At 44.7% G+C, this 16,056-nt stretch overlaps 1 protein-coding gene across 2 annotated transcripts; it reads right to left on the bottom strand.

Moving 5' to 3' along the window:
* Window positions 1-72: 72 nt before the first annotated feature.
* Window positions 73-15,369, bottom strand: LOC139637976 (growth factor receptor-bound protein 10-like). 2 transcript variants are annotated; one of them, XM_071511983.1, is made up of 13 exons: window positions 14,954-15,369; window positions 13,071-13,227; window positions 7,876-7,991; window positions 7,280-7,354; window positions 5,144-5,281; window positions 4,832-4,942; window positions 4,429-4,527; window positions 3,795-3,872; window positions 3,403-3,519; window positions 2,728-2,791; window positions 2,469-2,556; window positions 2,157-2,250; window positions 73-1,648 (listed from the first exon to the last, which is right to left on the bottom strand). In XM_071511983.1, exons 1-13 carry the CDS (start codon window positions 14,996-14,998, stop codon window positions 1,502-1,504), a joined length of 1,329 nt encoding a protein of 442 aa, XP_071368084.1. In that variant the 5' UTR covers window positions 14,999-15,369; the 3' UTR covers window positions 73-1,501. The 2 variants fall into 2 exon arrangements, with proteins under 2 accessions (XP_071368084.1, XP_071368083.1); XM_071511982.1 differs by having other exon boundaries at window positions 2,728-2,794.
* Window positions 15,370-16,056: the final 687 nt, after the last annotated feature.

The raw sequence follows: 16,056 nt of genomic DNA on the forward strand, positions 1-16,056 counted from the left end.
GAAGGGAATGTTAGTGGTTATCCTCCCCTGTGCTCTGGTGAGCGGAATCAGACAAGCAGATTGATACCCTCCAATGTCCCACCTGATCTCATGCTCATTGTCTTGCAACAGCTAACTTTATGAATTTGCCTGCATTGGAAGAAAATCACCACTGCATACTTGCACCAACTGCACTTGCCAACTTCCCCCAGATAAGTTACCTGGTTTCACTTTTCAGCATTGCAATCCCCAAAATATCTACCTGGTTAAAAAAAAAGTCAAAAGTATAGCTTTATTACTGTGTTGTTACACCCTGAATGACACTGATTCGATTGATCCTTATTCATTTTAAGGATTCAAAATGGGCAGAACAGAACTGAATACCCATAGTAATGAATACTTTAGGGAGCTGGAGCTGTGCAGTAGAATAACAACTAAGAAAAGAAAGAAAGGATCTTATTGTAGCTTATATGAATAATAAAGAGCTACAAGTATCCAGAAAGCAGCGACAGAATTTAAACAAAATTATTCAAGAGCATATTGGTGATAATACAGAATTGCAATGGATGTATCAATAAGAAAAGAAACCCTGTGTGGTCAGAGATGAGCAAATTTCGGTGAGGGTGGACAATACAGATCCAGTGTTGTCCAGCAAGTGTTTTTAAAAGAATACCTTTTGCAGTTCCAGATTTTTCCATAGCTATTTTTTTTTCCAGGCTAGTTGGACCGGACAAAGGGTTCAAAACCAATTCTCCCTCCGATGTCTCCAAACCTCAAAAGGATTCAAAAACAACTCCCTCTGCATCTCGGCAAAAGTTTTTCCTGTTGAATTCCGACATGTCCTTACATGCCTGTGACACTAGAGGGCGGTGGTGCCGTGTCACAGTTCAGTAACGTGACAGCGAAGAAATCATGCATCCGTCAAAGGCTACTCCCAGTTCGATGAGTGCAAAAAACTAAGAGACAATCAACTCTCCATCTATAGGCTGTGAGGACACACCTGAAAACGAGACTACTGTTTGTTTGGAGAGAGCAGAGTGGTCCAGACGAAAACTTTAGCGTCCTGCTGATTGTCCAGTGGAAGGAAAATATAGTCTAAGTGTGTGATAAACTCGACTAGTAAACCTTGTGGATCGATGGGTCCAAGCTTATTGATGACTATGGGTAGTAGGATTGTGGAAGATTTTGTGACAGCGTTGACAAAAAAAACACGGCGGGTTCATTTCCTTGAACTAGCTTCTCTCTTCTTCTCTTCTGAGGAACCCAGGTGAGCAAGTTGTGCATCCGACTCCTCAGCATCCGCGCAGACGACCGACGAACCGACCGAACCCGACGAGTCAGCAGTCTCCGGCGGACTCACGACAAAATAAAAAAAACGACAACAACGAAACGTTAGTTAATTCACCAGCTTCTCGAAAACGATACAAACAAAAGAACCGGCCGACGGAGAGATTCTTTTCGTTTCGTTTGTTTTAGGCAGAGTCAGGTCAAAGTGGCAGGGGTCACGGGGGTCGAGAAGGTGTCATAAGGCCACGACGGTGCAGGGGTGTCTGAGTTTACAAGGCAGCACTCCTCTGTTGAGCTGGTAGAACTCCACCAGCTGAATCAGGTCGGTGAATTTGGTGGAGCCGTCGTCAAGGCTGAAGAAGACCTGGCCGTCCTCTTCGCACTGCGGTCGCGCCGAACGGCCCGGGCAGCAGGGGGCAAGCAGGGACACGCCACATGGCAAGAGAGAGGACAGGGCAGGGTGAGAATTAGAAAATCTGACTCAAGGGATTTAAGGGAATACACCAAGGTTTTGGCATATAGTTCTTTTGTGATCAAAGGTCTTGTCTGCCAAAAACTCTGTGTATTCCTTTAAGACAAAATCACACACTGGCAATAATTTAACACAATACAGATAGGCAACTGTGCTGGGACAAACACATTTTATTTTTTCATTATAAGTCCACACTTCACAATGTGATATTCTACCCACAGGGATTTTGTCCCATTACTCAGTCCTCACCACTTCTAATAACAATATTACCCATCGCCACTGCATCCAACACTTGCCCATGTACCATGAACTGTGACGAAATGATGATACAGCAGAAATTGCCATTCAAGATCTAACATTCCCTATGAAATAAAAAAATACACATCCTGCAAAATGTTAAGAACCAAGAAATGCCTACCGGTAGTATCTGGAAATGTTTGATTTTCTGGTGATGGCACAGTGTGAGCACAAACGCCTTGGGGTTACTCTGACTGACTCTCAGCAGAAACAACCTGCAGGGGGAGGAGAGAAAGGAGGACACCAGAGAATGATTCAGCTAACTAAACATTTGCAGTCAATAATGTCACCCTATCTAACCCTATCTATGAAAATGGTATAATAAGCATATGGGATTTGGCATCTCAGTGATCCAGATTCATCCATACACATACAAAGAAGATCCAGAACTTCATGAACCTGTGAATCTATACTGACTCCAGATCAGCCTTACCCGTCCACTTGTCCCTGCTGGTGGATAATGCGATGGGATTCTTCTCTGGTTATCCTGCCGTGGAACCACAGCTGAGCTACGTGGATGACTGCGCAGAAAATAGAAAAAAAAAAAAAAAATCTGTGTCAGACAGTTTCATATTCAGATCGTGATGTTAATTAAACTGGGGTCATTTGTGGCTTCGACTTCAACTGAGGACCTTTCTGAGCGGGTTCCCAGAGAAAAGGTCAGGCACTTATTCGTGTGTGTCAGCGTTTACCTGAGCTTAGTGAGGAGTGGTGTAGCGGACTGTGGCAGCCCAGCATGTTCATTCGTTGACTCCTCTTCTGAGGGAGACGCCACAGACACACAACACAACAGGGATTAGTTCACACTCACTAACACTGGAGAAAAATCTCGCTTGAGTTTAGTTAATGAACCAAATATTGGTCCTCAGATAGTAGTACAAACGAGTATTGTGGTCATGTCAGGTGTCTTTTCATTATTAGGATTCTGTTGATATAGGAGTAGCATTGAACCAACCATGGACATTAATATTATTGTTATTATTCATTATTCATTCATATGGGAACTGCCAGCATTGTACTGTAAAATATGTTTTTTCTAACTTTTTATAGGGGCAAAATTGAGCATTGCATAAGTTGGTACACAGAAAAAATGCCATTGTTAATCTAATAATAGAGTGTAAAAATCAACATGCCAGTAGTTACATAAGCCCACACCCCATTAGAGTTAATGTAACACTTCTGATAGTTTTGAACAGCCGCCCCAAAGCCATATCAGCTCTGTAAGTGGACAACTGATACTTATTAACACTAGGAAATGTGTTGTGTAACAAGAAGAAAACATGCTATCTTCAGAGATCATAGCAGGGTTTTGAGGTACGGTCATGGCATGGGTGATGGGGATGATACAATCACAGGCAGTGTCTCACCCTCCAGGCGTGTCCCTCCTCCATGGCGGCGCTCTGAGCCTCCACAGGGTTGTCGATCACCCTGCCTATCCTCCCTGAGAAATCCATGGCCACAAGGGAGTTCTCCGACACGCTCCGCTAGGGGGCGACAGAGAGACATGACAGTCACACAGTGGACTACAGAGGCAGCAGGACAGAAGTGACAGGATGTGACAGGATGCGGCAGGATACAGGTGCAGACAAAGACAGTACATGGCACAGTGGGGTAGAATGTGGCACAGTTAAGCGTTTGCTTCATGTATGTCATCAAACTAGTTTGCTTATGTCAAGGATTGGGGAGTTTAGTGTTATATTGAAACAGAAGATACAGAGATGTATGTTTCAAATTAATTCTAGTCAAAACTGAGACTTACCACAGGTGCTGAGAAGTGTGAGAGTAAAGTTTTCCTTTGCTGAGGAATCTTATAGTTCTGGTACAATACAATCCCATACTGTGAAGAAAAGGGGACACATCGGTCAACCAAAAGCATCAAATTCTTGTTTAATAATCCAACACATCCTTGAATAAATAATGTTACTGCAGTTTTCAGAATGGCACAGTGGCATAACAGCACAATGTTGAGAAATATTAGATAAATATTCTGCAAAGTGGTGTAAGCTGCAACAGGTGAGCCAGTGGTCTAGTCCACAGGGTCTTAAACTTTTTCAGCCTGACACCCAGCTTGAGTAAAGTAAGTCTTGCCTTTAGACCCGGACTCATTAAAACTGCTAGTACTCTTCTTAAGGGCACCCAGCAGAAATGGGTCACTGACCCATTTCAGGTCCAAACCCAATTTAAGAAATGCTGTTCTAGTATTTTCTGAACAAAGTTTGGTAACTATCCTGCAGTATATCTGCGGGGGTGTGATCATAACAACAAGAGAAGACAAAAAAGCAGGAAAATCAGAGAGAATTTACCATAGAAATAGATGGGGGTGCTATGAAATATAGTGAAAAAGTGAGATTATGTCCCTTATTAGCTACAGTATTTCCTCACAGTGGTAGTACCTTAAAGAGTCGGAAGGCGGTCATCCAGCAGGTCCTGCTCTGCTCATCCTCGGCACACAGCATCCTCAGCTCCTTCAACTCAGCACGGCCTTTACTGGGCTGTCAATCAACACATTTCAGCCAATCAGGAATAGAGAGAACAAACTGTTGCCTAAATAACATCACATCATGACTGTATTGACTGAGCTGACTGGGACAATGACGATAAATTTGTCTTTTATCTGTTGACTCATCCACACTAGAACACATGCCACATCAAAAGTAGGAATATATGAGTATGTGACATTAAAGTACCGTCCCACCTCTCTCTCTCCCTCTCTCTCTCTCTCTCTCTCTCTCTATCATTACTCATCTCATTTCATTAGCGAGCAGCTTCATCTCACTTCAATCATCTGACACTGACCTTGATGCAGAACTCGTATTCTGTGGGCGCGCTGTGCTGCTTTTTGCCTGTGATGACACTGAAGATGTTACTGTCCTCAAGGTCTGCTAGTAACTGTAGATGTCTGGGCTCCTGGAGACACAATATAACGAATATGTCAGAACATCAGATATAGTGAGAGACAGAGACATATGCAGACAGACAGAGACCACCATCAATAAAAAGGATGATTCTTTGAAGGTAGAAAAGACTGTACTGCTTTAATTAATTAGGAACATTTACTTTAGGATTACTTATAATCCTAATATTACATACATACTGAGTTGTTCTTACCTTTGAGGTTCCTTTCGTAGAGCAGTAGAGTCCTGAGCGCCGCAGGAACAAGTAAAGTTTCTTCCACGACTTCCTACCCAGCTCTTTCACATACAGATACCCCTGGATCTCTGGACAGCTACTGGACGCTAGGAAGTTCTGAAAGAGGGAGCAAGAAAGGCGTGGGGTTGAAACACGGGCCTCAGTACATTTTGTTGGAGCCATGTGTGTGTGTGTGTGTCCCTTCTAGGATGCATTCAGTGTCATCCAGTGTGTATGGTATTTGCCCACTGAGGGGAGCTGCAGAGGGCTCTTGGCATGATTATGCATATTTGTGCTTTGAAGAAGGACTGTACCATCTAACTATCCAGTCTCTTTGAATGGGGAGTCATCTGTAAAGTCCTGACATGCGTATTATCATTTGGAAACATATTTTTTTTTCACTTACAGATGCTTGTAACAGTGAGATTACGACATTCAAGACAAGTCTGGTTTATGACTGTCCCACACACTTGTCATTGCCATGGTATCGACTGTAAACAGTTATGTCATGCATGCAGTCCACAGTAGGGAGCTGACGGCAACATCTGGGAATATCATGTTATTAAAATGTTATTTCAAATTATTGTCAAAGTTGTACGGGTGCTGTTAACCCCCACTTGCATCAGTTGTTGTAAATAACAGTTCTGCAGCTGCTTGAACCTGAAAGTATGATTTGTTGGTTTTCTTGATGACATGCACATTAAGGTGCATAGATTGGCCAGTTTTGCAGATGGCATGTCTTACGTTGTCGGTGCTGCCATCTTTAGCGTTACAGATTTCCATTCAAAACTGATAGTGCCCTGTCTCCTCTATATAATGCTGTCTCTGACGGTACTTTACTTAATCTGAAAGCATTTTTATCTTCTATATTAAACACGGACAAGATAAAACATAAACTCAAACTCTCTTATGTAATGTGCCTGCCAAGACAAATACATACATTGCAGCCTGAATTCCCAAGACCTGAAAGTCCTGAATGTCTTGTGTCTGTCTGAAGTACGCTATTAATGACACACTCGCTTGGAAGATGGAATACTTGTTTCCGCTGGTTGAGGCTGACACAGAAGTACACATTTGGAGCTTGCGGTCTTCGTGTTTCACAGAAATATCACACTATGAAGTGGCAGGCTAAGTTATTAGAGCTGATTTGGAATCTGTGGCTTGCGGCTGGAAGGAAAACTGTTCCAGCGGACTGTTCAATATTTAAAGCACATGTTTCCCAGTGTTTTGGAAACTACCTCCGACGGGCCTCATGCATGAACATTTTCTTGAATTTGTGGACCGCGCCTTCACACGCAACACTCATTCAGAAAGCTTTCTTTTTGAGCCACTACAACTTGCTGCTTTGCATTCACATATGGGTCTTGCATAATGGCGCATATTGGTAACACCTGGCTTTGACAGCGCACTGAGTGCAAAGATCTTCTGTTCAGAACACCCCGGATGCCTGACACAACTCTGGCGCACCCCGCACCCGTTCATTTACTGAACCGTGCATCTTTGCGGAGCAGAACGGAGCGTAACATCTATACGTTCGGCGGGGGAAGTTAAAAGCTTTCTGTGAGTGGCACGGATGAAGGGGTGGATTCCGCTTGTGGTTCTGTCTCTGACAGCTCCATTACATGAGACGGGGGGAGAGCCAGACTGCATGTAAACCCTCTCTCCATTAAGACCAAAGCTCTTCGAAATCCCAGGAATCTTTTTTGTCTGGTCTCCTCCCGGGCTTCGTTTTTTTCATGCGAGGCGGGCGGGCGGGCGGGCGGGCAGGTAGCGTGAATTTGTGCTGTGCAAACATACGGTAGGCAGGAGAGGCACCGCATGCTCTATTTCTGACTGCTTAATTCCACCCGTCATACATGTCGGGCCTGCGGTGCGTGCGCCGAGACGAGTCATGTGTCAACAGAGGATCAACAGTAGTTATTACTACAGGCTCGGACGAGACACACTGTCTCAGGGTCAGAGGTGAGGTATGTCAGCTCGATAGCGCAGCATGCAGAGGGTGCTGACTCTTAAAATAAGCTGTGTGCGTGTGGGTAAGAGAGAATGCGCGTGTGTGTGTGTGTGTGTGTGCATGCATGTGTAGGTGTCGTGTGTGTGTGTGTGTGCTGTGTGTACCTGCAGGAGCTGAGACGGTGGAATCGTACCATTGCTTTCCTGGCACCACGCAACCATGTGCTCCGGGAAAAATGTCTGGTGGCGGAGAGAGAGGAGAGAGAGAGAGAGAGAGAGAGAGAGAGAGAGAGAGAGAGAGAGAGAGAGAGAGAGAGAGAGAGAGGGTGCGGGACGGGATGGGGCAGAGACAGACAGAGAGAAAGAGAGTATCAGTCACTGTGACAATAATTGTAGGTTAAGAAATCCTGACAGAAAAAAACGACATGCCAAACTCATTAGTCGCAACTGATGCAATATTTCACAATAATAAAGAAAACGAAGAGCGGCGCTTTGACAAGAAGGAACATTCCGTTCATTTTGAATGACCGCGACAATACTGGGCCATTAAACTCTTCACTTCAAGAGATGTCAGCATTCGACTGAACTGTCTGCCGGCCAGTTCAGTTTTAAGACGTTTTGCTGATTGGTTATGAAAGAAATTCAAGCAGACACAGCAGCAGAATAGCCCCACATAAAAATGATATAGATAGCGAAAGGTGTAAGATATTTCAGCGAGCAGAGGCCGGGAGAGACCAGGCATGTTAAGAAAAAGCCATTACCAGGGGATTTCTGAAGAATTCATATTTGGCATAGTTCTTCCTGAAGAGGAATCTACTGTCGCTGTTCATGGAGGCCTGGACCTGAACCACCAGCTCGTGGTCTTCTAGACAGCGCTCTGAGGGGAGAGAGGCAGAAACAGAGACATTATCATCTGTAATCCCTTTCTGATGAGTTCCCATAAACATATAGGAGCTAACATTCATTAGAAATATGTACCGTTAATGCCGGTTAAGCATGCTGAAATGAAGCGGCAGGGGGGGTTAGAGGTGTAGCACGGCATATATTTGTTCAGCCGGAAGTGTGAAAAGTAATATGTGAATGTTTAATTCCTAGCTACACAAAAAGCTGTGAGAGAAAATGAGAAAGAAATTAGAAATCTAACAAAGTAGTTTGACTCGCTCTGAGATCCTCACCCGTTACCTAACAAACTAGTCTTTAACCACAGTATTTCCCCCAGTATGTTACGCGTGTTTATAGCACAGGCAAGTGTAAAATGTAATGAGCACTATGTAAATCTATAATCTGCAGTATACTCAGTATACTCAGTATACTCAGAGGAAAATTATCCCCTATCAACCTTTCCCGTAAGTCAGAAACAGAAACTCTAGAGAACTAGTTAAAATGAAACTGAAAGAAAAACTAGCTCAGCCTTCTAGATAAAAGGATTAAAACCAGCCACACAACCTCGCCAACCTCAACTGAGCTTCACATGCTGCATATATGACCACAGGCACCACACACTTTGTTCTATCATAAATAGACCTTTTTTTTTTTTTTTTTCAAAATAATTAGATAGGCAATAATGAATTCAGCATGGATGGGATTGGTGAACAGGACAAAATCAACATGGATAAGAGAGTGAAAAAGTGTGAGAGGAGTCAGGTTAGACAGAGTTGTGGGCAAAATCTCCACTGCCTAAAAACGCAGAGTGGCTTGAATGGCTTATGCTCACTAAACCAACTGACCTTGACTGACGGACGTGCCAAACACACGTCAAACAGAGCCTGCAGGCTAAAGTGGACTTCAGCACACACACACACAGGCACCCTGCTTGCATCAGACAAGGCTCTCTCTCTCTCTTTGGATGAGAATGAAAGCGGCTTGTGACTCAACAGACAGTGTATCCTACTACGAGCGTGGTCAGAGGCCTCGGCGGATTGATATTCTGAAGCCGGACGTGACTCAGTGGAGTCGCTTCCAACAGTGAAGTCCTGCTTTTAATAAGAGACATCCTTCCCCCGCAAATCAAATTAGCATTCTGTTACTCATATTATATGCCGATAGCCTTTTTTTTTTTTTGAAGCTCGGGATGCAATATGAACTTGGGAGAAATCTGGCGTCAAAGCCCCCCCGTCTCGCAGCATTACCTCATCTCATCCGTCTCTCCCTCTTTATCTCTCCCTGTCACGATCCCTTTATCACTGTCACGACTCGCTCGTTTTCTCTCCGCTCCTCTCCTTTCATGCCTCCGTCTGATGAGTCACCCGCGTCCGTGACAATGACTCTCTCCCTGGCACCGCCGCCTAACCGTCCCATAGGTGTTAACCTTCGGAGGCTTGACAAACGGGGAAGGGTCAGTGTCACTTATCTCCGAGGGCCATCGCGGGCCCCATTCAGCAGGGGGCGGCGGGAGTGGGCGGCCCGCGGACGGGAATAGGCCTCTCTATTCAAAACGCACTATTGTTCCCGGCTCCGGTGAAAGTTCTATTCTGGACCACCGCCCACACACACACACACACACACACACACGTGCACGCGTTACGCATCACAACACGTACATGTGCGGCGCAGACATCGCAAGGTGCACACACCGGAGACATATACACACACACACACACGCATGCACTGCCACACCCCAAATATTGCAAAAAAAATAACATACTTAATATGTTTAGAGTTATGTTTCAATATATTCAACGAGTGACCAAAAACTGTATTTGTACATATAGATGACATTCATTCGAAATATATTTTGGCACTGGAAATGCATCTACTCCTGTGTACTGCTGAAAATATATATAATATATATCTGCAGTAGTATATATTTTAAGAATGTCATCTACATGTACAAATGCATTTCTGGGCAATTCTTGTATATTTAAAAACAAAAGCCTTGCTTCAAGATATGCAGTATGGCACAGATGCACAACAACAATAGACACACACACGCACACACACAGACATGCATGCACACAATGATTTTAAGAACCAGCATACCGGTGCTTTATCATATCGAACCTGACACTTCTAAACATAAAATATGATAAGCAGTCATCCTAGACCTGCAAAGAGTACACTCAGAGTTACAGGTGTGCCAGAATAAGGGCTATAATAGCATCGAGTCGCTCTGAGCCAAACATGATGTCATACCCAACAAACCAACCTAACTGCATTTGGCAGCATCATGTTGGCAGCACTGATGAGAAATGTAATCAGATCACGGCGGATGATGAAATATTAGGTTAGAGATTTGGGACCTGTGCTTTGAATAGTGCAATATGCTTTTCTACAAGTTCCCACACGTCAAAACATAACATATGACTCTATCAGGGCTTGTTTGTGGATTTAACAAGGGTGAATTCCAAGCAACGTCAAAAATTATTGGAAAGAAAGAAAGATGTCAAACGATTCGGAGAGGTAGCGGGAATCTTTTCATCGGTAAAAATGTGTCTCTGTATTTCACTACCGGGCACGTTGCTGTGTATAAAAGTGCACCCCCTTCTCTCCCACATCTGTTAAAATGTACAGACACACAGACACGAAGCACGGAGCACAGGCTCGTCCTCCATAAGTGCTTTATAATCGTCCTCTCCTCGGGGGGAGGCTGGGTTTTCGAATGTTCAGCCGGCCCAAGCTTTCCAAACTTACTGTTGCACTGCCAAGTTTAACACAAAATCACCCTGAGACAAATCCAAGGCTCTCTTCCTTCTTCATGCAGCAACAAATGAAAATACCTTATTAACACCCTGCAATGGAGCAACATCTTCCACTTTTGTTTTTACTCATTTAGACTCTGGTCATGTGTCATTTTACTGCCACATTCAGTGTTCAGTAGGGATAGGATATGATATCTCACTATATGATTTGATACGTGATATGGAGTTTATGGATTCAATACAACCACGATACCATGTAATAAATGAAAGTTCAATGACATTTCTGAGCCACAATTCTTTCTAGCATTGGCACTGGCTTGCTAGAATATAATTTGGATGAAGAACTTGAAATTGTGATGGGCAAGCCGTCTCATTTGTGATTACTACAGCAGAATAAAATGCAGCTAATATTGCATATTTCGATATATTGTCCCATCCGTACCCCATGGGCATATGTTTTCACTTGTTTTGAGAAAAATAAGATTTGCAGACTCAACACTAGATTAAATTACTTGTTAAGATGGATATTTGTTTCAGTGCATCACACTCTCAAAAGTCTTTGGCCAATTTCAAATGCAATTCCAATTCCACTTCATTCACTGCGACCATAATGTAACGCTTAAATCTATTTTACCACACTGAACGCTCTGCACGGCGTATTATTTCTCATTTCCCAGCACATCCATCCACAGTCATTTTGACCTTTTTACATTACATTAGGCCAAGGCAATTTAGAGGTCTCCGGCTGGTGCGGCGGAGGCTTCTATTTTCGGGAAGGTGATGTCGGCGGTATCGCCACTCCTGAACTAAAGAGCCTCTAACATGACAGATAGCCTTTTAAATTCTTCATCAATCATCGCCATCACCTTCTCCCCGCTCTCCGCCGTGTCATTTATAGCCGTGGATCGATAACATTACACCGTCTATGATACCGAGAGGAGCAGAAGTCGGCGAAGGTTTTGTTACAGTGTTCATCACTTGTGTGGCTGTCCATCCTCTGATCCATCACCTTCTCTTCCTTTACTTACTCATCTCTACGCCCTCCATCTAGCTGCCTATCACCTTCTCTCCCTTCAGTGGCAACACAAGCAAATAAATAACATAACATTATAATTATCTACATGACAGTGATTTTTAACATATGGCTCAGGACTCTAGCATGCGCCTATGTCAATGCCCAGGCTGAAATTTCTTCTTTTTTTTCATTTTGAGGCCCAAAAAGATGCAACTACATGCAATCTACTTAACTAAAATGATCCTACCATACTTAAGTACATTATAGTCTCTGTTGATCTTCCTCTATCCATCCACCATCCTCTCCATCAACCATGGATGGAGAGGATGCAGGCGTGTTTCTGCTGGTTCCCCAACAGTATTGGTATGTTTCACTAAGCCTGGGTCCCATGGCAAGACTGACAGTACTTAGCTTTACTTGTTACTTAGGTACAAAAAAACCCCACTTTTTCTCCCTTCTTTCAGCCTGCCGATCGTACAAACTGAAGCCGGAGTCTTCATCAGCCCTCTTCTCCCATCCAACACCATCGCTTTTCAATGAGCAGTCAGTCCGCAGATCGATAACTCCATTAATCTCAATGACCTGCATCTCTGGCCTCACCTCTACAGCAGTCGCCTGTATTTAGCATCAGGTTTTAGGATGATGAAGTTCAAGATTATGCATCACCTTCAATCCTGCCATTGATCTGTCATTTAGCAACCATTATTCTGTCTCTTCTTCTTTTTCTAAACCTTCCATTTCCTCCTTGCTAATGAGTCAAACAATCATTAGCCTGTCAGTACTAGAGCAACTCTGACTTCATGTGTGATGCTTCTACGTCCATCAACTTTCTGCCCCCTCACAAGCTGATCAATAAGTTCAGCCTACATGTTACAAGCAGCTCAGTGCTCAGGTCTATCTCGGCTTCCCATGAGATAGCACTGCTCTGCCTCCGCTGCGCTGTCACAGCAACCTTTCACCCAGCCGGCCGCCGCGTTGCACTTGATTAGATCGTCGGACGTTATGTCTCTGTGCGTGCGTGTACCGCACAGTATGTGCATGCACTCATGCTTGAATACATGCCTGCGTGAGAATATGTGCCTGAACTATCTGTCTGCCCAAGTATGTGGGCGAGCATGCATGCATACATGTGAACGCACCTGTGTGTGTCAGTGAGCGTGTTGTATGTCTCGGCCCACCCAAAAGGTCCTTGTGTTTGTGTGGGCGTGTGTTCGTGCATTTGTGTGCGTGTGTGTGTATGCAAATGTGTGCTTGTATGTGTGTGTGTGAGTACAGTTTGGGCCTGCGGGGGTTTGCCACTTACCTAGCCCTAGCAGCGGGTGGTGTTCAACAAGTGCCCAACTGTTGTCGTCCACACAATGGCTTTTATAAACCAGGAGCTGGCACAGGTCCCTGGCTGTCATGTCTGCTGGGATCTCCACCACTTTACACATGCCGTCTTCACTGAAGATCTTCACAATCTGCGAGGAAAGAGACATTAGTATTGAGATTCAGTTGTGATAAAATAATCACTTTAATATAGTTATTGGGGGGGGGGGAAGCAACAAAAGGCATTTAAACAGTTAGTGAAGACGCTCCCTCTCAACAACCCAATATGAGGTTAGATATGGTCGTTGGAGGATAAATTTAAGGATACATTTAAGTTGAGATGGATATTTAAATATGGATGTTTAAGATAAGCCCACAGGGAAGACCCAAGTTGTCGTATAAGGTAAACTGTTTTTGAAAACACAGCCCAATGGGTGGGTAAAGCCGGCAATTATCTTCAAAGGCTAGCATAGCATTTACCATATAGCACCCCATACACTATGGCACACACAGGCCAGTAATTATAGCACACAATAGAAAAGAACAGACATTCAAGACAATGTAGCAATTGTGGTGTTAGAAATCACAGGCGAGCATTTCTTCAAGCGACTTGTTGCTGTAATATATAGCTAAGCAAATATACTGTACTGTATAACAAGCATCTCCTCTTGTGAACACAGCGCATGGCTGTCTATGCCAAATGGGTGCATGGCTTATGGGGGACATAAGCATGGTGTTTCCAATTATAGCGCATCAAGAAAACACAACAGGGCTTTTGTTCCATCACTTAATATACTGCGTTTGGGCCAGGAATAAGGTTATGGCCCTATTGCGTTTCAGACCGAACGTGTTTTTTCGTTGCATAATTTATCATCTTTTTTCCAAGTCCATGCATAACACCTGTTTCCATTCTTCCCTTGATAATATGTGCCCATCCACACACTCAAAACACATAGTCACACAGAGACGGAGGCACCATAGATCCATCCAGGCTGTATTTATTATAGGTAACAACAATGCATCAGGCCCTGATCAGTAGAAACCCCACTCTGAGATCCCATCCGTTTAATCCCACCTAACAAACATCCACATCCACAAATATTAAGGCTCTATGGCGGCTACATTTCTTATATATCAGTCCCCTAGGTACAGATGGGTACTGAAAAGTAAAGTCCTCCCGTAGAGGTCAATAGGAACAATCCGGGAGAAATATTCCCCTGAAAAATCTCTGGATAAATGGTGTTAGCGTGTTTATGGATTTAGGCAAACTGACTTCCACCGAGTCTCTGTAGGATGACATTTCACTAGTCGCATACACAGGACACACAACTAATGGCCCACAGAGGAAACTACAGCAGCCTGCTTAACCTGCACAGGAATCTAGCCTCGTTAGCCTACACAGGAATCTAGCCTAGTAAGCCTACGCATGTAACACACACTTTCAACAGGATATGTCATGACAGAGAAATTCTGTTCCCTTCCTGAGCGAAGACACAGCTTGTAGCATTACAGTTCTGCACAGTATCCAGGCCTGGAGCGCTGTATCCGTCATTCAGAAAAAGAACCCGAAAAAAAACGGAGCAAGCCAGCTTCAAATTCATACAAAGCTTGCTGATGCATTTGACTCTTTTCTTTTTGATTGCTCTCCTCGCATCTCGAAAAAACGGACAGATCGCCGCCGACCTTTTAGGTATTTACACATTCCGTCTCTCGCCTCGGGGGTTGAGCGTAGCAAAATACTTCAAAGAGAAATGGTCTAAAAATGTAAAAGAGAGAGGGGAGGCGAGGGGACGGGCGAAGAGGAGGCGAGAGAGCCGGAGAGACAGAGAGAGGGAGAGAGATAAGAGACAGAGAGAGAGAAAAGCAGAGCGGTCTTACCTCCACGGCCCGCAATAGGCAGCAGTCCGGGGAACACGAAGGCATTTTTTTGGAGTGAGCCTGGCTCCCCACACACACACACACACACACACACACAGTCGCTAAGACAGAAAACCCAGCTGTCCTGTCGTCTTCTCTCCTTCAGGAAGAAAAACTGATACAGATCCGAATGCCGACAGTTGACAGCTACCTGTCACACAGCCTGGAGTGTAGTCCTTCAGCCTATCTAGACAGTCAAGGCTGCCTTGGGGGGGGGAAGAAAAAAAAGCTGTCTGTGTGACCTAAAGCCGGCGCTCTGTACAGCTCACAGGACAGAGACACAGAGACAGTGAGCGATCAGATGGCAGTAGGTACAGTACAGCGCTTCCAGTGCCGGCTGTGTCTGACAACTATCTCTCTCTCTCTCTCTCTCTCCCGCTCTCTCTCTCTCTCTCTCTCTCTCCCCCTCACAAAGGGTTACAGCCTCAGCCACGGGCTCCGAGGCACACTGAATCAAACCACACGCTCACCGACCAATCATAAGGCTGCAGCAGGCTGATGTAATCATTCCCACACAGACCCAGGCGTGCGCGCACACACACACACACACACACACACACACACACACACACACTCCAGTATACACACACACAGACACACAGCCGGGAGACGCGCGCACGCACCGTCTCACACACACAGACGCACAGTCATGCACAGGCACAGCCAACTTTTTTCAGCCCTCTTGCGAGCTCTCTCTCTCTCTCCGCTCCGGATTCTTTTTAGAACTTAAAGCGAGAGGGTTCATTTGAGAAGGGTGTGGGGCGGCGGGGGAGGAGGAGGAGGAGGAGGAAGAGGAGGAGCAGGAGGAGGAAGAAAGGGAAAAGGACGGCGTTAAAAAAAAAAAAAAAGTTTCTTTGCCGCTTTTCTAACCTCCGAAATGTTCAGATGTTTTCAAGTGAGGGCTTGTTGGCTCGTCTCCTTTCCTCCGCTTCTTTCTTTCTCTCTCTCTCTCTCTCTCTCTCTTCCTCCCTCCCCGTGGCTTAACTTTGAACTCCCCAGTCAGAGCTCTGCCTCTCGCAGCAGTAACAAGACTCATTACAGAGCAAATGAAATGAAACAAACCT

This window comes from Centroberyx affinis, unplaced genomic scaffold (genome assembly GCF_046629955.1).
Source record: "Centroberyx affinis isolate AG114_WGS23_722 - 3 ecotype Tasmania unplaced genomic scaffold, CSIRO-AGI_Caff_v1 ptg006020l_1, whole genome shotgun sequence".
Lineage (NCBI taxonomy): Eukaryota > Metazoa > Chordata > Actinopteri > Beryciformes > Berycidae > Centroberyx > Centroberyx affinis.

Bases quoted from the DNA above. Each gene is read 5' to 3' on its own strand.
- LOC139637976 (XM_071511982.1), bottom strand. From the start codon at position 14,998: ATGCCTTCGTGTTCCCCGGACTGCTGCCTATTGCGGGCCGTGGAG. The intron at 4,943-5,143 runs GTAAGAACAACT...TTGTGTCTCCAG, and splicing joins CTACGAAAGGAACCTCAAAG to GAGCCCAGACATCTACAGTT. The intron at 3,873-4,428 runs GTACTACCACTG...TTTTCTTCACAG, and splicing joins CCGCCTTCCGACTCTTTAAG to TATGGGATTGTATTGTACCA.